Consider the following 27,355-nt stretch of genomic DNA (forward strand, 5'->3'; position numbering starts at 1 on the left):
ATAATACAGCCTCTGAACAGCTTTAGGTCTTGCTTATGCAAAGGAATTGAGATAAATGACTTCTCATGCTTGGTTTTACTTTAGTTTTTGCTGAACTGACAATGTTATGCTGTAAACTCTCTCTTTTACAAAAAAAAAAAAAAAGTATCAATTTATTTATAGACCAGTTAGTTGTTTCCATGCCGTTGCAGTTGTAAATCAGTGTAGCTCATTCACAGATTATAACAGAGTTCAAGTAAATATGAAGTCTAGTGATCTACTAAATACTACTATTTAAGACTGCAAGTAATTTGGTTAATGTAATGTTATGATATAGCGAAACTTTTTAGTCCAAGGTTTTTAATTCCTTAAGCCTGCAATGTGGTTAACTCACAGAGATTTATGAACCTATTGGACTATTGTAGCTAAGTGAAATGGATTATAGATAACTACCTGTTTGGTCTCCATATTCACATTACTGATGACTTCCTGAGCTGTGTTCGGAAAATGCCTTGTGGAAGTACCAAAAGTCATGCCTAAAATATTGTCACAGTGTAATGACAGAAGTATTTGATCAAAAATATCTCACTTTATGAATAGTGACCAGTCCTAGTTTGATGCTTTTTACCATAATCTACCAGAGTCAGTTCAACATGTTTTAGCTTTAGTTTAGTTTTGTGTCTTTGTGTTTCACAGCAGGGACTTTTAAAATAAAATCAACAACAACAATAGCAGCCAAAACCTTAAGGTCTCTACAAAGCTTGTAGAGGGTCTGTAGATTTAGCCTATGAGGTCTTACAAAAATCGAGAATGCCAAACGATCACCTCACAATCTTCAAAAAAGCATCAGGAGGAGGAGATATTCTGTTGAATGGTGCATCTGAAATCAACATAGCATTTGCTGTAATGTAAAGTTATTCCATTATAAAACTTACAATGTTTAACTAGTATGGTGTGGATCAGATCCAGCATCCCCTTGAAAGCCTACATGTTGTTCAGATGTCGCTACTTTTCTAGCGACATCTGTATCTCCAGCTAAACTCCACCTAATGCTTGTTGCACAGCAACACAGCAATAACTAGATTTTGAATTGTTGACAACTGATGACTCCCACAAGTATTTACAGCTCATTTGTTTGATCCCAACATTCTGGCAGATCACGCAGTGCTTTTACAGACTGGCACTCATTTGCAGCAAGTGCTCCACTGTAAGATAGGCAGTTGATCTGAGACGCCATCATGGCTTCACAGCCTTCTGTCATAGGTGCATGCTGGGTAAGGCCTTGTGGGCAGCTGGTGGGAGCTGGATAATGTGAAATAAGGGTTCAGGAAAATAAAAAAAATAAAAAACTTGCACAGAAGTGAAAAAAAAAAAATTGCTGTTTCAAAGTTGTTTGAAACATTGATGACTAACTGTTCAACAGACTTTGAATTTCCATTGCATGTAAAGCTTAATTCTTCTAATTTGTACTGAAAATGAAGAAAAGCTGAGTGATAGTACCAAGATGTATTTCTAAAGGATATCATGTTCTCTTGCTGGAGATGGTTGAGTAGTTTCTCCACAGGTGCGTAGCGTCGTAGCGTCGTGGCAGAGCCCACCATCAGCAGCTTGTGTTTGGCCCTGGTAATGGCTACATTCAGTCTACGCCAGTCCTTCAACAGCTCTCCTAACTATTAATGGAGGGGGTTGGGTAAATCAGGTCAGGTTACCACTCACTTGTTCATTTGCTTGTTCATCCAGAAAGAGATAGGAGGCACGGAGAAGAGAGTAGAAAGATGAGTCAAAAAAAGGAGAGTTAGGAAGGAAAATACTTACATTTCCTTCCTCTGCAGTGCTCCTGACAAAAGAAAGCACAATTAGACCTTTGTCCCGTCCTTGGTATCTGTCCACTGTGTTTATCTCCACACCGGTGAAAGCGGAGGACTGCAGCAGAGCAGAGATACTCTTTAACTGCTGTCTGTAGGGAGCGATAACACCTATATCACTGGGCTTACACCCTGCCTGAAAAAAAAGAAATAAGCAGGGGTCAGCACAATAATTAGCTACACTGATAATTTCTCTGATTTTAAAAAGCACACTATTGTAACTGTATTATACAATTATTCTGCTATAAATACTTGAGTATCAGCCGCAGTACCTTTATCAGCAGTGAAAGCAACTTGTGTATGAGAGCTGCCTCGGTGTGATTGCTTATGCCTCCCTGCTCCACCGACTCTAGTGCTGGCACCTAAAGTAAGCAGTGGAGAGAATCAGGATTAAGACCAGCATACCTCAACACTCCATACACTCTCAAACACTGTCCCTAAATGTACTATGTGTGTCAGGCCCATAGACAGTCATGTACCCAAAGCAAACCAGCTGAAAAGCAACGTCCTATTTCATTTAGACCACTTTTTCCAACAGCTGTATCAGCTGTCTTGATTGCTCGACCTTCCACCAGACAGAAAAACTAACTGAGGTACTTTTAAATGTGTAAATGGCATGCATGGAGCATGTTTGTTTTATGTACATTATAAGCTCATAAAAAAATGCATTGCAACTTAAACTGATTGGGGGAAAGCTAGATTAAAAACAAAACTAAGCTATGAGCTGCAAGAAATTTGCAGTACTGCTAGGTTACAAACTTCACATGGCTGGTACAGTTTTAGATGACGAGCACCATCATTCAAAATTTAAATCTTCCATTCAAATACAAAAGCCCTTTCACAGCTCCATAACACATGAATTAAAAAAAACAAAAAACAAAAAACAAAACAACAACAACTAAAAAAAAACCACCACACTGCTTTGTATTTGACCAACCATTGAGCAATCGAGGAAGCAAACAGGGTTGCTGGGCGACAATGTGGCCTGTATCCATGTCAGGTTGTGCTGGGGATGAGTCTGAGAGTAGGAACTAAGCTCCGATTGGACTGAAAGCAGGAAAGGTAGGGTAAGCAGGGCTGAGGCTGTCCTCTCTGATCCACACTCCAGCCGGCCCTCGTACATCAGGGAGTTACTGAGAGACATTATCTGCCTGGGGAAAAAAAAAAAAAAAAAAAAAAAAAAAGCACACCTTGTTTATCACGGATGGGGAATACTTACTTTTGTCCAAACTGGTCATGTCATGCTGTTTTGTAGTTGTCATGTAAATAGAATTAAGTTTTCTCTACAATCCTACAGCAAGACAGAGCAGCTTTAACACTCTGTCTATAAGATCAAAGTTAATCTCGAATATATTCATCACAGGTTCATAATGAATTTTACTGTATTCATATTATTTCGGACAAAAATGGTTTTAAGCTCCCCTTATATAATAGTTAAAAAAAAAAAAAAAAAAGTTAGTGGTTGAGAGTTGCGAAGGAGCCATTTGAATGGTCTTAAGGACGAAATCTTGATAAATGAGAGACTTCCGAAACATGCAGTGTTATCTGTTTATGTAGGTTTACCTGTTCATCCGATATTGTACATTGAGTTGGACCACTGCTTCACTGTGGAGCTCTAGTCGCTTAAATAGGCTTTCGTCCATCCCAAGTGACCTGGAAAAAAACAAAACAAATAAAACAAACTGATCACTATTATTTCTATGGACATCTATTTTAACTTTTCAATAATCACCTAACTGAACCCATCACATCCCCGACATATTGAATCTTCACTTTTTAAAATGAACCATTTTAATGTGAAGACTGACACTGTGTCGTGTTTTACCCTCATGAAGACAAACGACTTCAATATGTGCACTTACTTACGCCAATAGTTTTTCGATTTGCCCTTCCTTGGTACATCACAAATCAACATACACCTCATTTACGCAAAGCGTACTTTACCTAGCTTCCAGGTTTTTCACTATTGGCGGCAGTTGTTGGTGATCTCCGACCAGGACAAATCTCTTGGCATAAAAAAGGGGTCCCAGACAGATAGGCTGGCTGATCTGTGACGCCTCGTCTACGATGCAGAAATCAAACCGCCGACGTGTGAAAATAGGATGCTTGATGCCCATACAGGTGGTTCCCACTACCAGCTAGAAAGAGAGAGGATTGGTATCCAATGATGAGACGTTTACTACAAGTGAGATGTCTTGAAGCAGGAAAAACATTGAAATCAGGTGTACAATGTTCTTAAAAACAAAAAAAAACAAAAAAAAAGCTGATTGCCGTGTGTAGTGTGCGTAAATTAGTCAAAAGGTATTGCAATTATAATATTTCACAAACTAATTTCTCACCTCCTTGTTATAAAGTTGCTCCAACTCCGAGAGAGCGTGAACTCCCTTCTTCCTGGCACTTTCCTCTGTGTAAGGCAGGATGTCTGGATGAACCTGGAGGAGGTGGCAGAAAACGGGAGAAATCAGAGCAAGTCGGGGGGGATAATACAAGAGATCTAGGCTTTTGCAATTGTAAAATATAGATTGTTTTTTTTTAAACTATTCCTTTAATTTTTCAAAAATGCAGATTATTTTAACCCCCAAATGCTGCTATTTTGACACATTACTGTACAACTTCAATAATATTTAACATTGATGTGTGCTTTAACGCAAATTACCATGCCAGCTTACCATTTTTATTTTATTTTATTTATTTTTTTTTTTACAGTAGATGTATCTACAAAATGACACAGTTTACATTTAGTGTTATGAAACATTTTGGGAAGTGAAGACATTCATTGTACTGCACTTTACGTATTGAATAACAGATGTCAGCCATATCAGACCTTCTGCCCCTGCCCCAGACGCAGGAACCCAACCCGGAAACGCTTTAGCTTCAGCAGGATGTTGTCAACAGCAGAGTGTGTGTAGCTGGTCAGCAACACACTGAACCCACACGCATGTAGGATGCGAACCTGAGAGAAAGAGTGAGGAAGAGACAAAAGAGCAAAAGAGAGAGAGAGAGAATGGTAGCGGATGTCACATGAGAGAAATAAGAGAGGGTTAGAGTTCTGGTCTTACAGGGAGTAGATTATGCTGATTTTATGGTTCAGATAAAGTAAAGTCTACAGGTCATGTTTGGGAGTTTACCAGGGTGCAGATGGTTGTGGTTTTTCCGGTGCCAGGCATGCCAACAATCAGTGTGTAGTCTTTCGATAACAACACCTTCTTCATGGCTTGCTTCTGGGGTTTGTTGAGACCTACACACACACACATGCAAATTCATAAATTGACCCAACATGCAGTCTCTTACACAAGTGACGAAATGTCTTCATATAAAAAGGGGAAAATAAAAAATTCTACTATTGATTTAAGTATTAAACAACAAGTCCAGCATCTGTGCAAAATTTATGCGGACGTCTATATCATGCCTCCTAATTTTTTTTTCATGAAATTGCTAATTTTAGCATTGTCCCCCACGGTAATAGGAAGAACAAAGAAGAAAAGGAAAAAAGAAAGTACATGACCCAGGCAGAGAAGTAAAACAGAACAGAGTAGCTTTGTCACCTTTGAGAATGTTGGCCACAGTGTCCTTGGCCTCTCTGGGCAGAACAGAACTGAGGCTGGAAATAAACTCTGGAGGATGAAGGTCAACAACCAGCTCCCTAAGACGATCACTGCACACAGATAGACGTGTGTGTTAAATAACCCTTGAAAATTTTCCAGGAAAAAGTCTCACAACAGAGATATGCAATAAAATGTGTGTGGCTAATGTTTAAACTGTCACCTAGTTAATTTCCAAGGGATAAGCCTGTTTTACCATTAACTACGTGCTATGCTATCATAACTTAATATTTAATTTTAGTGTACTCACCTGTCCTGGCAGTTTTCCATCAGTCTGGAGAGATTGGTGAGGTGAGTACTGAGGCCCACCACACCTTCATCACCGTCCAATCGAAACAACACACCACTGAACTTTGACAAGTTTCTGAAACACAAACAACAAAAAAGTTGCAAATCAAGTTAGGGACTTCAACTGAGCAGCTGTCGAAAGAAAAGCCCAAACAATCAACTGTCCTTTACTTGTCTTTGGGTTGAAATACTCCAGATGGCAGATATATGTGAATCTGTTCTCACCTGTCCAGAGTGCAGCTGATCGATGTCCTGCTGACCTCACACAGGTATCCTGTTGCCAAGCCAACAAGACGACCTTCCTGGTCGCTAACAACGATGCGATCCCCGCTGGCCAGACCACTGTTGGCCAAACCCTGCTGCTGTGCAACACCACGTCTCTGGAAGCAATGGAGGAAAACTCCTTCAGACGGGGCGGTCACTGGGCCACTGAGCTGCAGATTCCCCACACAGCTCCCATTCTTCTCACTACAAAACACAAGTCAGAGGATACTGAGATAAATTATTTAGATGGTGGAATTTAAAAAGAAAATTCTACCAAGTGTTATAAACAGTATGAAGGGGCTGATTTTAAACACAATTTTTTATGCCCAATACTGGTTGTGACTTCACTGGGAGTGTTTCATAATGGAACTAGAACACTCAGCAAAGAACAAAGACTATGAGTGTTTACATGTCTAAATTTAAGAGACCAGCTTCTTACCTCTCCTCAACCGTCTGAAGCCACACACGCTTTCGGCCATTCTTGGCCTCCATGGTGGCAGCTTCAAGGCAGCATAGTAACAGCCAGTGGGAAAAATAGCTCAGATGTGGTGGAGTCAGGTGTCCTGTCTCCTGCTGCAGAAAGTCACGCACAACATCCTCGCTGACATCTGCAGAGCTGCTAACCACCGCTCTGGGAGGAGGAATAAGGACAGGTGGGGAGAAAGAGAAAAGAGGGACAATAAGAGGAATTGGTAAAAAATTAAAAGGAGCACAAGACGGACAAAGAAGCAATCATAGCTTAATGACACCATCTACCTACTGATTAAACTCGCCATTTCAAAACTCTTGGAAATGCCAGCTGATTAGTTTCATAAAAGATTACATTGCTTGACATATCCACAGCTGCAAAATTAGTTTAAAAAGGTTTACCTCTCATATAAAGCACAGTTTCTCCTTTGAGGGCAATACTGGCAGGTTTGTCTGTTTGTCAGGATGTCAGGAAGTCTAGACAAGCAGCTCCGCTCTGCTCCCTTCTCTACACAGTTGTGAATGTGATGAACCAGCGTATTCCTCAGCTTCAGCAGCTCTGACAAAAACAAGAGTTTTAGCGATAAAGGTGATGGAGGAGAGGCTGCTGTGAAAGAGTGTAAGACAAGGCTCTTCTTTGGTTTCACTGCATGATCGTGCTCCGGTCAGACTCACAATTTACACAATTTAGTTGAAAGGGGACTTTCAGTGGGAAAGTAATATTGGGATGTGTGTGTGTGTGTGTGTGTGTGTGTGGGGGGTTAACGTTCAGCTCTCTCTTTACAACTACAGTGGGTCATCAGGTTCTTTCTAGATACATTTTGATCTTATTTTGTAGAATTACAAAATAATCCACAATTCAATAAAATAAATAAATAAATAAATAAATAAAAGGATAGTGACATGACTGATCACAACTGGCAGGTTGGTTAAGCACATCTGGATATACTGTACCTCTGCGGTCCATGTGGCTGGCCACTACGGGATGCAGGTTGCCAGTCTTAAGGTAAAGCAGGAGGCCGGCTTCAGGACTGTATCGCTCCATACTCATCAGAGTGTACAGGATCACCTACACACATTAGATAAACACATGTACAATATACAAACATTTAGAAACCATAATTGTGAGAGTCAGGTGACCTGACTAAATCTGCCTGTATTAATGTCAACCTGCCTTTTCACCTGGCCCCACCTGTCTGCATGTGCGCATCTACCTAGCTGAGCACACTGGGGTCCACCAACCTGACTGCGATGCTCTATCGAGTTTGACTCTCTTCCAGTTTTTAGCTCCAGGGGGACAGTCTTCTCCAGGGATCTGTGACTGCCGTTTCGTGGTCTTTGGACTCGAACCCGTGCTGTCACATCAATTTTCCCTTTCAGACCAAATCTTGGTGACCATACATTCTCCTCTATATCTGCCAGCTCTGTAACCGTGACAACAGTTGCAGAGTCCTGATCCCTGCTTGGAGCTGTGCTGTTGCTACGGCTGGAGTCATGGAGACAGAGAGACATATAATCAGCTCTTTCAGTTGACAAAACCTTATTTACATTGGTAATTACTTTATAAACTGATTAAACTTTGCAAAAAATATCCTCAGTATCACAAGTCTCTCTTTAGACAGCATTTTGGTCAAAATTTTGGATAAGAACAATCTGACAGCACAATTATTACACTGATTAATTTGAGATATGGACACAAAACAATCAAGTAGACTACTGCAGAGATAGTAAAGTTTTGATAGTAAATCTGTCAATGTGTGCATACATTTTGAGACTGATGGCTTTTTGTGTTGGGGAGCTGATGTATTCCTTTGCCCAATGTTCTAGTGAAGGCAGATAATCATGCAGTTCCTGCTTCATCTCTTCCTGACTTACACCCAAACTGTACCTGGAGACACACAGGCAAAACACGAATGTAACTGAACAGGACAAACATCAAGCAAACAGGTGACACAAATGTCATTTACAAATAACTGTTCAGCGCTTTTTTTTTTTTTTTTTTTTTATTGTTTCCTCATAATCTTTATTACTTTGTTCAAGTTATCTTTTCTGAATGGGTCTGCAGCAACCCTGCACTGTGTAATCTAATCGCTTACATGTCTCCCAGGTACTTTGGACTGTGCAGTGCCTGGTCAGCCAGCTTGGACAGTGTCTCCAAAGAAAAATCTTTAGCTGTGGCTGCTCTCTGAAAGACTTCATGGACCATGGTGCCGTTCAGCATCTGCTTTGAGCCACCGTCAAAACTCTGCATCACGGCGAACAGAAAGACCAGGAGAAGGAAAGATATAACTGTTGGCTTTCACACTGTGCAAAGTTTAATATCCATTTCAAGATAAAATAAGAAATTTAGGAAAAATACACATTAATTTGAAGGTTTTAAAAGCCTTTTACCTTAAACATATCACCCAGCACTGCACGTCTCATGCAGCGGATGGAGCTTGAGATGCTGGTACCTGAGATCAGGCTATCAGGCAGTAAAACCAGAAAGCCCTGCTCCCTGTCCACTAACCAGGACCCACCATTAGAGTGGCCCTCCAGATGCACCACATCACCACGACAAACAGGCGTCACCTCCCTGGGAACACCCAAGAAATCTTCATTATGAACATATAAAGACAGAGACACATACAGGCATAATGAAGACTGATAAGCGAAGATACATAAGTACAGCCACACGCCAAACGCACAGTCCCCAATCATCACAGAAGATCAATTTATCACACACATACAAGGATGCCCACAATTTCAAATGCATGTCATATATGAGTGTAAAAACACCCACACACAAAATAGAAATGACAAATAAAATACCACAAGAAAAAGGAGGGAATAGAAATGTAAACATGTATTCAGAAACATACAGTGCCCATTGAATTTGTCCACGTTGTCAAGTTAGGCACTTAATCTAAAACATTGGACTTTTTGTAACTAGTTAACACGTAATAATTCATCAAGTCAAAAATTAATATTATGCATTACTCATTTTTTTATGATTATAAGTAGGAGACAGAAAAGTCAGTGCAAATTTCATAAATCTGGGCCGAATCTGTAATCTGGGAATGTTAGGGAAAAATGCAATGTACATTATGATAAAAATATGGAACTGAATAAGAGCAGATGTCCCAACATGCAGCATTACCATCCATCTTTAAGCAGACACGTCTCAGTTGGATGCAGAGATTTGTAGCACGAGATGGTCAGCGTTTTGTGACCAGGCCCCTCCTCCACATCCAAAACCCAGTAGCGGTTGTTAATGCCACCAGAAAGGATCACGTGGTCTGGTACCTCACTGTAGGGACAGAGAGGACTCTTGACATCATACATGCTCATGGCTTTGTTAATTTTTAAAAATCTGAATGGATTTATTATTACAGCAGAAAAATGTACACGACTTTGTTTAGTCACAAGCTCACTTCTCCAGCCATGAGGCTAATGCCATCCTGGCAGGTCAGCAGCATAACGCTCACAAAGTCAAGCGCTTAAACTCCTCTAAGCTATCTGCCAGTTATGGCAAATTTACAGTAACATAACTAGATCAGACTGTGCAGTGACACCACCAGCCAGTGTGTTCATGTGTTTCTCACAAGGGGTTTTTGGATTTATCCTCTGTGACAAGAACTTCGTTAACATGCATGTGCTCTGCAAACCAGCTCTCATCCAACCTCTCTTCCATAGGACATGCTGAGGTCATCCCTGATTTAAAAAAAAAAAAAAAAAAAAAAAAAGGTTGGCAGGTAATAAAAACAAACATTTAAAGATATTAACATAAATTAGAACTGTGTTTATACTACAGTATCATATTATGGATACTATGATATGATACTCAATACAGTAATATGAGATTGTGTACTCTTTTTTCTTTGTGTTAAAGGATGCATTCATGTTTTTAACTCAGGGCTCATCATAGAGACACTTTGCTAAGGTAAAATACTTTTAAACTTCACGTTTTTCAATGAAAAAAGCGTTCATCAGAGTGAAGGGAGTGCTGCAACACATCCGCTTTTTTATTGCAGTCAAAAATATTGTAATATTTGTCCCTGTCAACATCATGTAGTTCTCGTAAGAATAATTAAAATTCTATGCAAAACATGTATTTGGTGGCAATTAAAAGCCCCACTTTGTCGGCTTACCTCCAGCTTGCTCTTGATTGGACGATGGCACATTATCTCTGCCTCCATTCGGCAATGTCCTGGCTGTTCTTGTAGCCTCTTTCTCGTTTAGGTCGACCTCTCTCTCCTTTGCACTTCTCTGTGGTGCAGGCGTGATACTCTGTGCACTGGGTTTGCGCACATGAGCAACAAGTGTATGAGTATTCTTATCCTGATAAGTGTGTGGGTTTCCATTGGTTTTCACCTCAGTTGCTTTCTGTTCTGTTATCACAGTAAAACCAGAATGTGTCTCTTCTTCGTCTCTCTCTTCCTGCTGTTTTCTGTGTCCCCCCAAAGAGTTGCAGGAAACAGACTTCAGTGAAATCTTTGCGTTTCTGCTGTCATTAAAGACCACTTCAGTACCTCGGCTGTGACCCGACCTCTCGGACTGACCCTCTAACTGCACACTGGAGAAACAAGGCGTCTTCTCATGGCCAGTCACAGATCTTGTTACTTTTAGGTTGCTAAATGTAGGGCTGATCACTGTTCTTGGTCTCTTGGCATTGTGGGAGTCTTCAGGGGGACTGAAGAGTCTTTTTAGGGGGCCAGAACATCCCTCTTCCCTCTTTGTTCTTCCTCCCTCATTGGATATTAATCTCCGTGCAGGCGGCCCTTTGGAGTGGGGACTTAGACAGATGGGGGACAACGAGCCAGTTTTTGCCATGCTCGCCACCTCTCTGCTAGGGGTGCTCAGAGGACCTGCCTCTCTGGAGGGAGAGCAAGAGGCAAGCCTGATCTGACTGTTGGGGGTCTCTGGCACAGAGAGGAGAAGATCTGGCGAGGAGGGCAGGAGGTTCTCAAGGTCCCCCAGAATACGCCTCTTTAAGGGGGAGTGGAGTCTCAATGGAGCACTCAAACCATCTTCCATCTGAGGTTCAGTCTTTGCAAATGCAGTGTCAGCAATGGATAACTTCTTTGAAAGTGACTCATCCTAAAAGCAACACAATCAAATGAGTATTTCAATATATAAATCGAAAAAAATTACACCAGTAACAGTAGTACTAAATTGTTTATGCACAGCACATTTATGTCACAGAGCAAAGCAATAGTGCATTACAGAAGAACAGAAACAGATAAACAGTTAAACTAAAAGAACAAAAAACCATATGTACATTATGTACATGACTAATAATTACTGAATAATACATTTTCATCTCTCTAAATGGCACTAAGTACTAAGATGAGATTTTGACAATCCTGGAATACCTAGAAGAAAAAAGGAAAAAACCAAAGAAAAGGCAGCAAAGAGAGAAACAAATTTTATATCTCTCTCTCTCTCTCTCTCTCGCTCTCTCTCTAGCTATGTGTGTGTGTGTGTGTGTGTATATATATATGTGTATGTGTATATGTGTGTATGTGTATACATACACACACACACACACACACACACACACTGTTTACCTTGTGGTTTTGAGAGGAAAAGAAGGATGAGATGTTCTTCTGCCCTCCTAGAGTCGCCTGAAGAAGAAAAAAGCAAAAATATACCAGCATTTCATGGGTGGCATTCGTTTGTTGCCAAACAGGACAGCGCGACTGTAGAGAAGATCTTGATGTACAAAAGCTTCACGTCAAGTGGTCAAAAGCTGTTCCAAGTAACAGCGATAAATGACCTCTGTTCATTTAGACAATGCTGACCAAGCAGCTCCAGTGAAGGAGTGGGTGGTTCACCTTTATTGCTCGTGAGCGGCTTGACAGTACAGTCTTTTGCTCTGCTGCAAGTAAACTACCCAGTAGTGCATATAATTAGAGCTGAAAGACTTGGTCGATTAATTGATTAGTTATCCATCAGAAAATTAGACTACAATTCTTCTGATGGTTGATTAATTGTCTGTCATTTTTCGTGAAAAAAGGCCAATCATTTCATGGTTTCATTTCCTGTTTTACTTTGTCTTGAACGAGAGTAGAGAGAATAACTGTAGGCTTCACTGTAGTTTGACGTTTTCCAGGCCTAAATAAAATAGTTTAAATTTCACTCCACTTCAACTACAATGGTTTAATGCTGCTTCAACATTAACGGAACACTAATAATAATCTAACAGTATAATTATCATTATAAAACTCACGTCCTTTTTCTGAAGTACTGAGTACTGGAGTACTTTTACTTTTGACACCAAGTACATGGTTTCTTCATAATACTTGTGTACTTTTACTTAAGCAAAGCATCTGCTGCAGGTACACACGACACGCTTACCACCCAACAAGCCGCTGTAAACCTCCGCTGGGTGAAACGCTGTGTTGTTTACTTATAAATGTACGAATAACGTGTTTCCAGCATTTTCGCTGCCGTACGGCCGCATGGCTGCATGGTGACATGCTCGCACCGCTTACCTTGGGTTTCTTCATTTTGGTCCTGTTCATGGTGACTCCGATTAGACCGCGGGCAGGTGCGCGCGTAGTTACTAGCGATATGTTTTCCGGCGGGGTGCAGTCAAACAGAAGGCGAACCGCGCACAGGTTTCAGCCACAGCTGTCCGAGGAGGGCTTGTTCTGCCTCATCTCGAACCGGGGGGGGGTTTATTCGCCACAACCTACCGGCCCTAGCCAGCGATTTAGTCCGTTAAACCGACGCCTGTGGTGGTCGTCGTCCTCTCGCCCATCTCTCTGCTGTCTCCGTCGGTGTTTGGGAGCTGTTTTTAAAAGACCCGGGGCGCCAAAAGTTTCTACTTCGCGGAACGGAAACGACGTCGGCGCAGTTCCTGCCTCCTTGCCCCGCCCGTTGGCGGTTAACAGCAAAATAAGAGTCCCTGAATAAACTGGACACGAATATGAATCTGTTATTATTTACATCCGGGAGTCCCAACGGCTACAAAATCACTAAAAGTTTGTCTGACGTGTCAAAAGTACAAGTGAATATACCGATAATGCAGTTGGTTAAATAATGCGAATGGGCTCAAAAATCACACCGTCATTTTTTTTTTAAAACTAAAACTATCATACTTTTCGTGTTTCCATGTAAAATATTCCTTTACGTCTGAGCTTGAGTTTCACCTCGCATATAGAAGTCTGGTGGAGGAAGTATCCAGATCCTTTACTTAAGTAAAAGTACTTTTCTGCGAAAATACTTTAATACCAGTAATAGTCCTACATTTGAAAACCCTGAGAAAAAAGTATCTAAGTATGTTCAAGAACATTTAATACTTAAAGTATTAAAAGTACTGTGCATACGTTTTTAGCTATTAAAAGTAAAGTACAACTAATGATGCCATTTATTTTCTCGACTAATCGGTTGCTGAAAATAATCAGGTAAATTACAAGTACCTCAAATTTATACATATATAGTTTTGAGGTGTATATTGCTTGAGTAGAAATTTAGGTGTTTAACATCTCTGACGTTGTGAAACTGCAGGAAACTGAGCAGTATTTTTCACTGGGATCACGTTTGCTTCACCCACTCCCACAGTCATTCTGCTGTAACTTATTTTGAATATCCTGCCTTAAACATGAGATGTTGCACACTCAGCCCAATTTGAACATCTAACCCTCAACTTAGAGCTCCTTGGACTTTCTCAAGCGCAATTGCTTTCCATTTACAGCCTGGAAAATTTTGCAACCATCAGGTTAACCCAGTGATTACGGTATATAAACTTGATGTGAGGCTCACAACTAAGCATTATTTTTATTCTGATATCAGTAAATAGTAATTATTTACTATCACAGCAGTTAAAATTTCATAGAAATGTTATAGGAATATTTATAGATATGAAAAGATAGTAAACTAAAAATATTTACACAGCCAGAGTAAAAGAGTTTGATAACTTACACTTCTGGCTACATTAAGTTAGTTGAGGTTCTTTCAGCCACATTTAGAGACAGGAATACTGGTGTTAAAGTAGAAAATGAATAGAACTAAATCATGATGAGCACTTCAGAAAGTTATTGCATTTTATATTGTGTGTTGTGCTGCTTAGGTTTAATATACAGTGTTTAGTAACCTTATTTCCTCAGGCAGGTCATTGGGTATGTGTGAAAGTCTGTGTTCTTCTTATGTAAAAAGAAAGAAGTACCTCAGGTGCTGCAGGTAGGTCTTTTCCTGCTCAGGTTCCCAAGTTCTGGTTCTTAAAGTCGACACTGATAGACTTCGATTGGACAATCTAAAAGTTAACATGTGAGTCATATACATTAAATTGCAGTTGAACGGAGGCCACACCTCTCTGTACAGTTACCTTTGCCGTTGGAACATCATGTTGTATTAAACTGGGTCCTCTCCAAACTTATATGGCTGCTATTTCCTCCAACATTAAAAGAATTCATCTTTATTTAATCAAAACATGATGGTTCATTGGCTTTTGTTGGCATTGGAATTTCTTTATCACAAAATGGTAGCAATGTGGAGACCTCACTTAATTCCATAATTTATGATCATCTTGCCTTGCATCAGGAACGGGAAAAATTAAATTTGAGATGTCAGTATATTTGTCGGTCTACAGGTTTTTAGCCTATTATCTTGTGATTGCTACAGAATTGTGTACAGACATTCGTGGTCAACAGAGGATGAATCCTACTGACTTTGGAGATCCCCTGGCCTTTCTACTAGCACCACAAACAGGTTGATATTTGTGCTTTTGAGTGAAACATCTCAAGAACTGTTCAATGGACTGCCATGAAATTTGTTCCATACTTTCATAATCCCCTCAGGATGAATGTAATAATTTTGGTGACCCTCTGACTTTTCAGCTAACAACATCATCAGGTCAAAATTTCTATGTTTCCAGTTTTGTGGTTTATGGCCAAATATTTGAAAAACTAATGACACTCCAGTCAGTCTCAGTTGAACTTTATATGTTTAGAGTTAATTAGCAATTGTTAACATGCTAAGATGCTAATCTAAGATGGTGGACACGGTAAACATTATACATGCTAAATGTCAGCATGCTAGCATTTTCACTTGTGAGTATGTTAGCATGCTGATGTTATATTTTAGCTCAAAGCCTCACAGAGCTGCTAGTACGAATATATGATGTCAATTTGATCTGTCTTATAGGAATGTTTACCTGGAAGAAACTGTGAGACTTAAAAGTGCGATAACATAATCACTTTTTATTACCCATTAGACAGACAAAGGCAATCAATATTTTAAAGGTGTTTTTAAAATATTGCATAAATGAAAACTTGTAATCCTCCAATAAAAGCAGAAAGAGCATCTACTGACAAACTGAAGAATTACTACAAGCAGAATGAAACAAGATGATTCTGAGGAAAAAGGTTTTGTTATCAATTTTACACGTCTAATGCAAGTCCTTGTCCCCCGTAACACACTGAAACACAATTTCCTGTGTCTGTAGTTTGGAACATTGCATTGGATCTACACTGGAAACGATCAAATAAATACCATGCAGCAGGTGCAAGCGTTTCATGAGTTCTCTCCTACGTGAGTCTTCATATGAATGATTAAATGGGAGCGCCGAATGAATCTTTTCCCACAAGCAGCACAACTGTATGGCCTCTCCCCTGAATGAGTCTTCATATGGCGTGTTAGATTGGATTGAGCGCTGAATTTCATGTTACATACAGTGCAACTGTATGGTTTCTCGCCAGTGTGTATTATCGTGTGCTTGATGAGGTCTGCTTTCTCTCTAAAACTTTTACCGCAGTCAGAACAGCTGTGAGGCTTCTCTCCCGTGTGGATTCGTATGTGAGCATTCATGTTTCCAACCTGTGTGAATCCTCTGCCACAGAAACTACACGTGTGCGGCTTCTGTCCAGAGTGAGAGTTCATGTGAGTCTGCAGATAGGAGCGCTGGATGAAGCTTTTGCCACAAACACCGCAGCTGTAAGGTTTCTCTCCTGTGTGTGTCTTCATGTGGCGAGTCAGAATGGATTTAATCCTGAAATTCTTGTTGCAAATGCTGCAGGTGTACGGTCTGTCTACTGTCTCACCAGCTTGCGGAGGTTTCCTAATACCTGAGCAAATTCCCCCACTGTCTCTCCATTCATCATCACTGTCTTCACTCATCTGACGGTCACTTGTTGGCTCTGACGAACCACAGCCTTCTCTGTCGGGTTCTGGTTTCAACTGTTCATATGAGCTGCTGGGCAGAGGGTCTCCTTTATTTTCAACTCCTTGGCTTTGATGTGGTGACTGTCTTCCATCTTCATCACTTCTCTGCACATAAATGATATTGAACATGGTCTGTTTGATATCCGCCTCCTCCTGCTTTTCACCTGCCTGAGCAGCCCACAGGTTGTCCTCCTGTTCCTCTTTAATCTGCGGGGGCTCACGTTCATCCTCGCCCAGGTCAGTCTTCTTCCCACAGTGCTCCTGCTCAGAGGGGATGTCCTCTTCCTGGACAGAGAGCGGCACGCAGGCTGGATAGTATCACACAGGAGAAAAGAAATGTGGGCTTTTGTTTGATAAAAAAAACACATTTTGATTTGTATAACGGAAAAAGACAGCTAGACAAGACAGGCAGAGTATCAAAATGCATTCCTGTATAAACAAATCTCTAAATTTTGCGTGTTTATGTTAAGATGTGTAGTCTCCTGGTGAAAACATGGTAACTGTTGCAGTGTACAGTACACTCTGAAATGAAATGAAAAAGTCTGCTTTCTGATGATGTCTTTACAAACAACACTTGACAAAAAAAAATATTAACAATGTTGAAGATGACGGATATAGGCGGTAAAAGTGCCTCTGTGTTTGTTGTAAATTTGTTTCTGTATGAGACTCACAGGGCATCACAGACGCATGTAATCAAACAGATTATGGCCACCAAATTATACACCAATTATCTGTACGTTAAAACAAAGGTTACAATATAACTCACAATTTCCATATCCCCCGTAAAACCCAATCTGCTCACTGGTGACAACAAAAAAAAAGCTCTCAAAAGGGTTCACAACTGACAGTCTGGGTAATAATTTGAATTTTCTCTGTTATTTTTAACCTTCCTGCCGTATGGGGAGATCCATATCAAACTCCCTTTAAACAAGCATGTAATTGAAGAAGCAGGCATATTTGTCCCTGTGCGGCAAAGTATTTCATGCTGATTTGCCAACACCAGGAACAGAATTAGATTAAACCTAATCCACAAAAATAATGTGAATAATGTTAAAAAATTTAGATACTGCAGTCTAGATTGAGCACCTGTAGTATTTGGGAACATCCTCTGCCTTCTTCTTTTTGCAGCCCTAATAGTGAAGAAGGAAACCTGTAACCTACCCCACTGAGATCATGCCTAGAACATAACATTAATGAGAAAATCTAAAAAAAATAAATAAATAAATAAATAAAAAAAGGCACGCCAGGGGAATTAATGTGGAATACTGTACAGCCAGCCATTTTGCTTCCCTCTCCTGATACGCTCAGGGATGCAAAATGGCGCTACTTTCTGTCTCCTGTGTAAACGGACTGATTGTTAAGAGGGGCCCAGGAGATTGGATGGTGCAACAGATTTTAGCAAACATTACCGGGGCTAAAGGCGCCCGACTCCCTGCTTTAGTGGTGTTTTAAGGGTCGAAGTTAACCTGAGTGCTTCCGGCCGTTACCTTTCCACCCGGCCAGCCCGCGCCGCTGGTCGAGCTCCTGCTTTGAACGAAAAACTTCCTCCTCGTAGTCTTTAAGAGTTTGTTCAAACAGGCTGAATATTTCCTCGGCGGCTGCCTTCAGTCGCTCGTTGACCAAAGCTTTGAGCTGTTCGGTTTTGAACATTTCCGCGGATGACAGCTAACCTCCAGCGCGTATACCGACGGGACCGGCTGGCTGGCTGGCTGGCTGCTGCTCCCTGGGTTGCCAGGTACCGCGACGAAAGCAAGCAATCTCTCCAAAACCCGTTTGTGAAAGGCAAATCCATCTCTTTGAAACTGAATGGGGTTGATTGTCAGGCGAAAACATTCATTAGCCGAAACTTTATTTATTTATTTTTTAAAATAAAGTTTAGGTTTTTTTTGTGCTGGTCTGACCATGTGTTTCAAATGAAGCCTATCTGTTTATAAGGTAATCATCCTTTTTTTAAAGTAAAATACAATATGCATGTGCTAGTGCACATGAAACGAAAATTAATTTAATTTGCCACTAAATCTCCGAACAACTGTATATATTAATGCATTTTTTTAAACATAGACTAATAATTATTCATATCCTGTATCCTAATATTTTTAATAATCGATATCCTCTATGCTTCGGATCGTGCTCTTGTGCCGTGTGCCGTATGTAAGCACATGTGAAAGAAGAGCGGACAGTTTTATCTGCGATGCCCCTGTTTCCTTTACACACACACACACACACACACACAGTGACGCCGCGTGACTTGTCGGAGGCGAAAAAACAGACCCGACAGGAGGAGCCCTCTTCGGTTCCAGCGTGCGAGTGGCCCCACAGATTGGCCGGTGGTGTGTGGTCGAACGATCCCACCCGATAGACGCTCCTGGTCAGTACGAATTTACTCATCGAAATCCTGATATATTTTATAACTTGCCGATGCTACGAGTGGCTGATATATCGATTACTCATAATGTTACTTCTGAATGTGAGAATGATGATATTGGTGTGAGTGCACTACACTGTAACGTGTTAGATACTTACTCCTGGTTTAGACGGAGTGTACTTTAATTCCACTTTTTGCAAAATGAAGTATTCCTATTTTCCCTCACTTACGAATTAATGTCCTAAAAGGGGCTCGTTAGGCAGATGACTTCTTGTGAGAAAATCATTAATCTGACTGCTAACGAATGAATGGGTTTTACTATACATTGTGTTAAATTTTGTTCAAAAGAGGTTAAAAAAAAATAGGGTGATATGTGACATGTCCACGGAAACCGGCCAAGCAGCCGAAGCAACACTACGGAAAAGCAAAGTCGCTCACTGTAAACGGACATGGCAACCCAGGCTGCCAACAGAAAGTGAGGCACACAATGGACGCAGCCCCTCGGCACGACGGAGCTTTGCTGCCACCCACCGGCCATGAAACAAAACACTGAAACAAGACCAGAGGAGGGACAATTTCGAAGATACGCCAGTTGTAACATTTGCAGGCCACTTCAACAATGATTTTGCCAGTTTTTATATCAGGTTATGAATGTGTTCACGACCTATAAAACCCCATTAAACGACCTACCTACCTATCTGTCTAAATAAAACCCTGCCTGCCTTGGTTAGAATAGACCAGTGCAGTTTGCATTTGCAATTGCCGACCGGGAGATGTCAGCAGATATAAGACCTTTGCGCGAAGTTAAAGGCCACTCGACTGGCTTTCTGATATTAAAGACTGCAGCACTTTTGTTTGACCCCTTAAAATTCCCCGCCGCTTTTATCATTATGAATGAAAGTTGCCTCGGTCAGAGCCACAGCCAGAAAGTGGTGATATCTGTCAGATTTATCAGGATCGGTGGTACGAAAAAAAGGTAGGATAGGCTAACTGACACTCTCAGTAAATGGGATACATGTTTTTGTTACAAATGTCATTTTCTTTTTGAGCCCCACCCCTTTTCACCTCAGTCCCGGAACGGATGGATGCCTGTCAACTTGCTTTGACAAAGCAAACGCTCTCATCTTTGGAATCTACTCAAACCTGACTCAAATGTCTGGGTCTTCAACTCATCCTGTATCATTTAGCTTAATTCTTATGAAGTTTTGATGATTATCCTTTAACGAAAAAGATGCAACAAGTTATACTGATTTACTTTTGAAAATGTCTTCTTCCATAAATCCGTTATTAGAACTACTTAAAATATTTTATGGACAAATTATAATGAATGATTATTTAGTTCTATTTTTTTCATTACTACCATCATTTATTTATTTCACTTTATTTATACATTATTTTTACTATCTCTTTTCCTGTGGACTCATTCTTTTGTGTCCCTGTCAGTCTTTTGAAAAATGCCAGAAATACCATTCATGGTATTGTTAGCTGAGGCAGGAGGATTAACGCTCACTGATTCCGTATGGTCAGACAATAACATACCAGCGGGGGCCCCACACACACACAGCAGAACAGAGATCAGGTCAGCCGCCATGTAAACCGTAACATGCCAACGTGACAGATGCATCTACACCAGCTCACTCTGCACAGACCCCAGGACTCTATCCATCTACTCTTATTAAGTCCCGCTGAAATTAAAATGTTTTTTTTTTGCATTTTGCCACAGCAGTATAGTGTTCTGGCATCTGTTTTCTGTCCTCAGCAGCAAATCAAATGGAAAAAAAGGAAGAGTAAACTTCAGCTTTTAAAGCGAATATGCTCACAGGTGGCACTCTTGTGAATATTTCGGGTGTACGCACACTGATACACACACCCTGACACTGTGACCTGTGTGTTTATACTGTACTGTGAACTTGCAAAATAGTCTTAGGACTAAGGCCATAATACTTCAGCGTTGCAGCATCATTTTCTTTCAGCTAATATCTGTAACATTTTGTTAAATAGATATTAACGATATGAAATGAACAGTATCATCTATCGGATTTGGGATGTAACTAGTAAACTACTGTTCCCAGAGCTATATCGTTTACGTTGCCTCTCCCCTGCAGGTCCAACTGTCAGTCAAACACACAGTGCAGGAACTTCGAAGGCTTTTGTTTGCTTTCACGCTTCTTTACCAGTTCATTGTGTTACTGTTAACACGAGCAAGAAAACATTCTTGTGCCATTTCAGTATTCCAAGTGTTTAATCTCCCTCACTCGGCAGGACCAGGTCTATCAGATTTTTTGTCAGTTCTGTTCCGGAGTTCAATTCCTATCCGGTCCTACCTCAATTATTGTCCCTCTAACAGCAGCTCATGCACTCGTGAGATGTGACCCAGCCTGGTAATTTCCTCCCGGACAACTACGTTAGGTGTTTGCCAAAGAGCTGTAATGCTGTTATCATGCCGTCAGAAACATGGACATTGTTCTGTCATTGTACACAGAGTGTTAAAGCCTCCACAGCTGAAATGTACAACATAGCTGTACTGTTTGTTGAGACATATGTTGACAGTTCCTTTGCTGCGTTTCTTCCATTTTGATCAGGGTGCTCTTGGGTGTCACGCCACTGTTTCCTCTCTGGAATCAATAACACTATGTCGCAGTTCCATATTACCTTACTTATTATAATTAGGTTTTGAGTTTATTGTGAATGCAGACTGAAAAAGTGACAAATTAAGTTAATTCAAAGCCATTTGATTTTTATGTAGGCTCTTGATGGAGGTGCATCTCACAGCTGGAAAACTTGAAACCTCATTACAGATGATTGTGAGACAGCTTGAGAAAGATCTCAAAATAATAAAGTAAAGCAAATCTTTGGAAGAAACATGTCGTTCACCATTGGCAAGTAGCACAGAGTTGCAGGTGGAAGGATACCACATCTAATATAATTTCCTGTTAGTACAAAACTGTAAAAGAGTCACTTCAGAAAAGGACACAGGTACAACCCATTTACCAACAATTTAGGTCAATCACATCATCAGCCTAGAGATGCCAGTGAACAATCACCAGGTGTTTGTTAGCTGTTGTTTCCTAACACCCGAGCTCTCTCACATTGATGAAACATAAAACCATAAAACTAAATGTGTCTTGGATACTGACTTTAAAACACTATACAATGGAGCTTCATTTACAGGCCACACTGTATGATATAGTACTCGCCTAGATTGAGTGTCCATCGCAGGCTTCTAACTGTGCTCTGATGAGTTGATTTGGTTGGCAACACTGAAAACAGGGGAACAAGATAACATGCTAACATGGATGTCATAGATGCATTAAATCAGATTCTTGTCTTTCTTTGTCAGGGCCAAATTAAGCCCAATTATTGATTACAGATTTGAAAGAAATGCTCATCGTCAGTTCCATTTCTATAGCTCTAATCACAGCGAACACTGCAGATAATCAGATGTATTTCCTTTTTTGGTATTTCAGTAATTAATGACTGTAATGCAGAGAGAATGAAACATAACAGGAAGATCCATCTTTTTATAGCTGGGGGAAAACCCCTCACTTTGTGGCAGATGAAAACATTATTCTCCAAAGGGATCAGTTTTACTTGGATTCCAAGTTGTGGCTTGCAGAAAGTCACATAACTAATGTCGGGTTTGACTTTTAGGCGAGACCTGTTGTTCATTCAAAATCTTTTGACATGAATTTGCCACAGAGCTGTCAGGTCACTGCTGCTGAAACTCTGATATCTTGTTAAACTGTGGGTGCAGCAGCTCAGGGGGACCACAGGATCAGTCTATACACAAACACACACACACGCTGTTTAAAGAGCAACAGCTCTGTGAGGAATGAGGATCACAGTAGACTCTGGTCTTCACTTCATTTAAACACAATCCCAGTCACTCCACTTGCTCATTCATTCATTCACTCATTTCCTTTCTTTTTAGTGTTTCATTTTGTCTTTCTTACAGGCCCTAGACGTTTCTTCCACTTTACCACCACTTTGGTTTTTGTTTTTTTGTTTTTTTTTTTTTAAACAAAGGTCATAGCCAAACTTAACGAACAAAAGAAAGCAAAGAGAGGTAGAGGCAAAGACAGAGAAGTAATTAGTCTCTGGTAGACTCATTAGCAGCAAAGCAAAGGACCTTAGTACCTGACTAAATTAACCTTTCGATCTTTTCCTACATATTAATGATCAAGCTTTTTGATATGCACAGTCATGTGTAGTTCATTTAACTACATAGCTTATTAACTCATTAACTTTTTCTAGCTTTCTGCCAGATATAAAATCAAAATAAAGAAAAAACTGAAAATGATAAGTTAACTAAGTCAAAAAATAAAACCGAATTTGAATCCTAGTCCCCTGGGTGAAAGTCCTTTGAGCCAGTCATCCAACACAACCTAGTTGATATGCAGACTTTGTCACTCTTTATACAATCTCAGCTGACTTCCTAAAGCCTTTCTGGAAGAAAACCTTTGCCAATTGAAATACATTTCAAGCCAAAAGAAAGACATGACCATAATGTTACATAACTTTCTAACACACAGTTTATGTACCTCGTGTTTAGAGTGCATGGAGAAATTAAAAATCCCCTGGAAGACAACATGAATGCTTTTAGTGCAAGTTTAGACTGGGCTTGGTGGTGCACTTCGGCCTCTTGTGGCCAAAGTGAGTATTACAACGACAAACACTTAAAAAATCCAGACAATTGTTTTGTTTTGTTTTCGTTTTCACAAATGAAAAAAAAAAAACCAAAAACTTAAAAAACCTGATTCTGGCTCTTGCCATTAATGGCTCCGTGGTATTAGATTTAAATTTTTTAAATCACATTATCGAAATGATTTCCTAACCAGCAGTGCAGAGGTTTTTCAGAAATACAAAAACTATTCACAGAAAATGACTGAGAGCACTTCTTTCATAGAGGCCGTTGTGAACTGTGACTGGAAAGTTAGAAGTCGCCCTTCCCAGCTCTGTTCCTGACTGACTCTTAATCTGTCTCTCAATAAATTAAGTAATGTAAACCTCTGGCAGCTGAATTTAAGCATACTTGGTTGCATGTCTGCCTTTTAATGAGTAAAGTAACTTCGTGTGTTTGTAGTTTTAATCCCAAAATTGAGAGACTGAGAGGCAGGGGGAGATTAAAAGATGAAAAGAGAGTCTTTAAAATAGTGTGAAAGAAAGACAAAGTAAGAGAGTAAGAGGGCAAGGCCATCTGATGTAAATTTCGAATTTTACAGTGTAAGATTATTCCTGTCCCCTATGTGATTTCTTTGACAACAGGGAGAGAAGAACGACACATCAGAGGAGAAAGAAGTGGCCAGAAAGTCCTTGTGTTGTCCTCACATTGCAAAATACATCCTAGGGGCTCTTAATGGATGTCCCACCAACCACCAACAGGATGATAATGGTTATTCTTCTCCATTAATTTTTATTACAAATTTTAATTTAATTTTATTACAAAAGTCTGAACTTTACCATTGCTACCAACATATGGTTCCCTGCATCATAAACTGTCATCCAGGAAATGTTGATATGGCTGGTAAAATGTCAGACCAATTTCATGGTTTTAAGTAACAGATTTTCAGTGTTAAAATATTTGTGACTTTTTTTTTTAGCTGACAGATAATGTCACTTCCGGTAACACAAGGTCAGACAATACTAATTCAGCGTTTTCTTAGTGAATCTAATTCCTCAAATGCACTACCAGAACAAGTTAGTAATGGGGCAACAGTTTTTAAACATGGTGGTGTACTGTTTTAGTGGTGGTGGACACTTTGTGGTAAAAGCACTGAGCAGATCAGAGAGGACGGTGGGTCAAGCTCCTTTTGTTTAATAAGCTGACATGGTGAACTGAGTGTGTGTATGTGGTACTGTCTGCTGTTCCAAATTGGAATAACCCAAATTCAGGGTTCAGACTATGAGTGGCTGCCCAACAACTTAGTGAAACACGGCCAGTTCCCTGTGTCTGTGAGCCACTTGAACTGCATGTCATACCGTGTTTTCTCTCCACGTTTCTTGTCAGCACTGTGAACTATCAAATGAAGGTAAAAATGCCCCCCAAAAAAAAAAAACAAAAGAGCGATGACAAAAATGAAAGTAAATGTACAAAAATATACAACAACATTTCACTAAATCATTATCGAGTTCTTAGTTGAGTGGTTTCTTTGTGTTTCAAGGTCGTTGGATTTATCTGCAGTAACAATGTGACCGATTTAGGTATTAATACCTTTTCATGCACAGTGGGACACAGAGAAAATTGTTTAGCTGCAGAACGGGATAGTGTAGAATAATAAGCTATTACAACTTTGTCCGTTTACCTATCATCTTAATACCTTCTTTCTGCTAAGAGAGAATAAACATTAAACACTTGTACTGAATGTACTGTTCCCATGTAAGTTTGTGTTTGCCTCCAAGGTCATTGTTTCAAAGTGATCACATGACTGAGAGAGTTTGACAAATGGTGTGAAAAGTGGCTTTCTGGTCTCACCACTACACACAGTGTAATCTGCTATTTGCAACAACACACGCGTACATGTTTGTGTGTATGTGTGTGTGTGTGTGTGTGGGGTGGGGTAATTTAGTTAAGAGAGGTTTATAGTGTATTAAATGTTCCATGAAAAGAAAAATATGTTTTCTGTGTTCATATGTTGTGTCTGTGGGCGTATTATTCTGCTATCCATCATTATAAGTCAATTATACAGTAACAAAATAACAAAATCCAAATCCCTTGCTTTTCTCTTTCTTTAAACTATTCTGAACTTTGTTTTCAATGATTCTTCACACACTCAGGAGAATATAGAGCATATTTATGTCCTGTAAAACATATTCATGAATTCTGTGCTGACCCAATCGATCCCTCGAGTTATATGAAAACCACAGATCTAACAACCCCCCTGGTTTCAGTCTGGTCTTGACAACCTGTTGTATGATACATGGAACACATAAATGCACAAAAATTCAACACTATCATTAGATAAAGCTCATTCAGGGAGCATTGACAGAAAGACTAAGAAAAAGTTCGTTTCCATCTTTCAACCTCTTAATTTCCCCTACTTTTCCTTCTCATTTCCTTTTTCTTTCTTCTTTTTTCATTGCCATTCTTGTTTTCTTACCTCCCAGTGCCTGGTGTTTTGCTTTCTGTCATCTTTATTCTTTTCCTCCTGTCTACTTAAATATTCTGTAAAAATCACCATATGGATTTTACAGTGGTCAGCATGAATATTAGGTGTGTATAGTCCACTGTCGATGCCAAAAAGCACTTAAAATCAACATACTGAACCAAACCCTCATATTTCAGTTTTTTTTTTAAAGCAAACAGTTTCAGTTGATGTATCAGGTAATGTTAGATGATGTTACTTCCTACAGCCAAAGCAATAAAGCACAATGCAATAAAAAAAAAGAACAGTACAACACAACACTCAGGAGAAACTCCACTGATCCCATATGACCTGCCACAGAACAGCAGTTGTCTGGGAGCGTAAAAGAAACTCGAAACCAACCGAAGGTGCACAATATCTAATCACAGATATCATTCTTTTTCTATGTGTCAAATAACATCTTATGAAGGTCCAGAGTTCATCCATAATCCCTTATCACCTTTGAGGACTGATGCTGCCTGCTGCCAATTTGGATGTTGACATTGCTTGTTCATTTTATAACCATAATGTTCGCATATTTGAATAAAAGCCATACGTTTTCTCATATTTTATTGTAAAAAATACATTAATTCTGCTTTTAAAATTTAATAATTTTGTTTTTACTTCATAGGTCTTTTTTACAGCAGACATTTTGACTTGTCACAGGTTTTACCAATAACATTAACAATGCGTCAGTTTGATTCAAGTGTCTCTGTAAGGCATAACAGTGTCATAGTGAACCAACACGAACAATAAAAGGATAAATGGAATTCAACCTTTATAACTTTTATTATTTACACCTGCGCTTTTCCAACTTTGACAACACACAATGTGTACTGTGAAAAAGACCTATAGTCCTGTACTAGAAGTGAATGTAAAATTTGCATATAGTCAAGACTTGAAGTATTTGGACAGTTACACATGAGCTTATTAGACATTTGGCTACTAAATGGGGTTTTTTGGCAGCTATGTGTTGTTTCAATGATAGTTCATGCACAAAAAAAGGTCACATGTGACTCAGAGTTGAGTGAGAGTTGAGAGTTGCCATTTAGATTGAGGTGGAGTTGTCCATTAATATGAGGAGTGAAGAGGTGACCATGAGAGAGAAGAAGATAATAATGAGGCTCAAAAAAAATCTGAGATATCAAAGGTAGTCGGTTTGCCAAAATCAATAGTTGGGTACAGTCTAAAAAAGCAGGTGTGTACAGGAAAACTAGAAAATGTCAAACGACCTGGTAGACTGAAGAGCGAAAGTCT

General features: G+C 39.9%; 2 protein-coding genes across 2 annotated transcripts; both read right to left on the reverse strand.

Annotated features, from left to right (window-relative positions):
* Positions 1-65: 65 nt before the first annotated feature.
* dna2 (DNA replication helicase/nuclease 2) lies at positions 66-13,312 on the reverse strand. Its single transcript, XM_040128117.1, has 25 exons — positions 12,943-13,312; positions 12,016-12,072; positions 10,597-11,545; positions 10,051-10,159; positions 9,606-9,755; positions 8,858-9,041; positions 8,563-8,711; positions 8,232-8,354; positions 7,709-7,952; positions 7,421-7,535; positions 6,869-7,025; positions 6,438-6,629; positions 5,960-6,202; positions 5,697-5,810; positions 5,390-5,499; positions 4,973-5,082; positions 4,669-4,797; positions 4,184-4,276; positions 3,789-3,982; positions 3,408-3,497; positions 2,782-2,995; positions 2,117-2,206; positions 1,795-1,980; positions 1,503-1,649; positions 66-1,290 (listed from the first exon to the last, which is right to left on the reverse strand). Exons 1-25 carry the CDS (start codon positions 12,970-12,972, stop codon positions 1,237-1,239), a joined length of 4,233 nt encoding a protein of 1,410 aa, XP_039984051.1. The 5' UTR covers positions 12,973-13,312; the 3' UTR covers positions 66-1,236.
* A 2,321-nt stretch (positions 13,313-15,633) lies between these two features.
* Positions 15,634-18,365, reverse strand: LOC120792059 (zinc finger and SCAN domain-containing protein 2-like). Its single transcript, XM_040131068.1, has 2 exons — positions 18,100-18,365; positions 15,634-16,920 (listed from the first exon to the last, which is right to left on the reverse strand). Exons 1-2 carry the CDS (start codon positions 18,260-18,262, stop codon positions 15,965-15,967), a joined length of 1,119 nt encoding a protein of 372 aa, XP_039987002.1. The 5' UTR covers positions 18,263-18,365; the 3' UTR covers positions 15,634-15,964.
* Between the last annotated feature and the right edge of the window lie 8,990 nt (positions 18,366-27,355).

This window comes from Xiphias gladius, chromosome 1, assembly GCF_016859285.1.
Source record: "Xiphias gladius isolate SHS-SW01 ecotype Sanya breed wild chromosome 1, ASM1685928v1, whole genome shotgun sequence".
NCBI lineage: Eukaryota > Metazoa > Chordata > Actinopteri > Istiophoriformes > Xiphiidae > Xiphias > Xiphias gladius.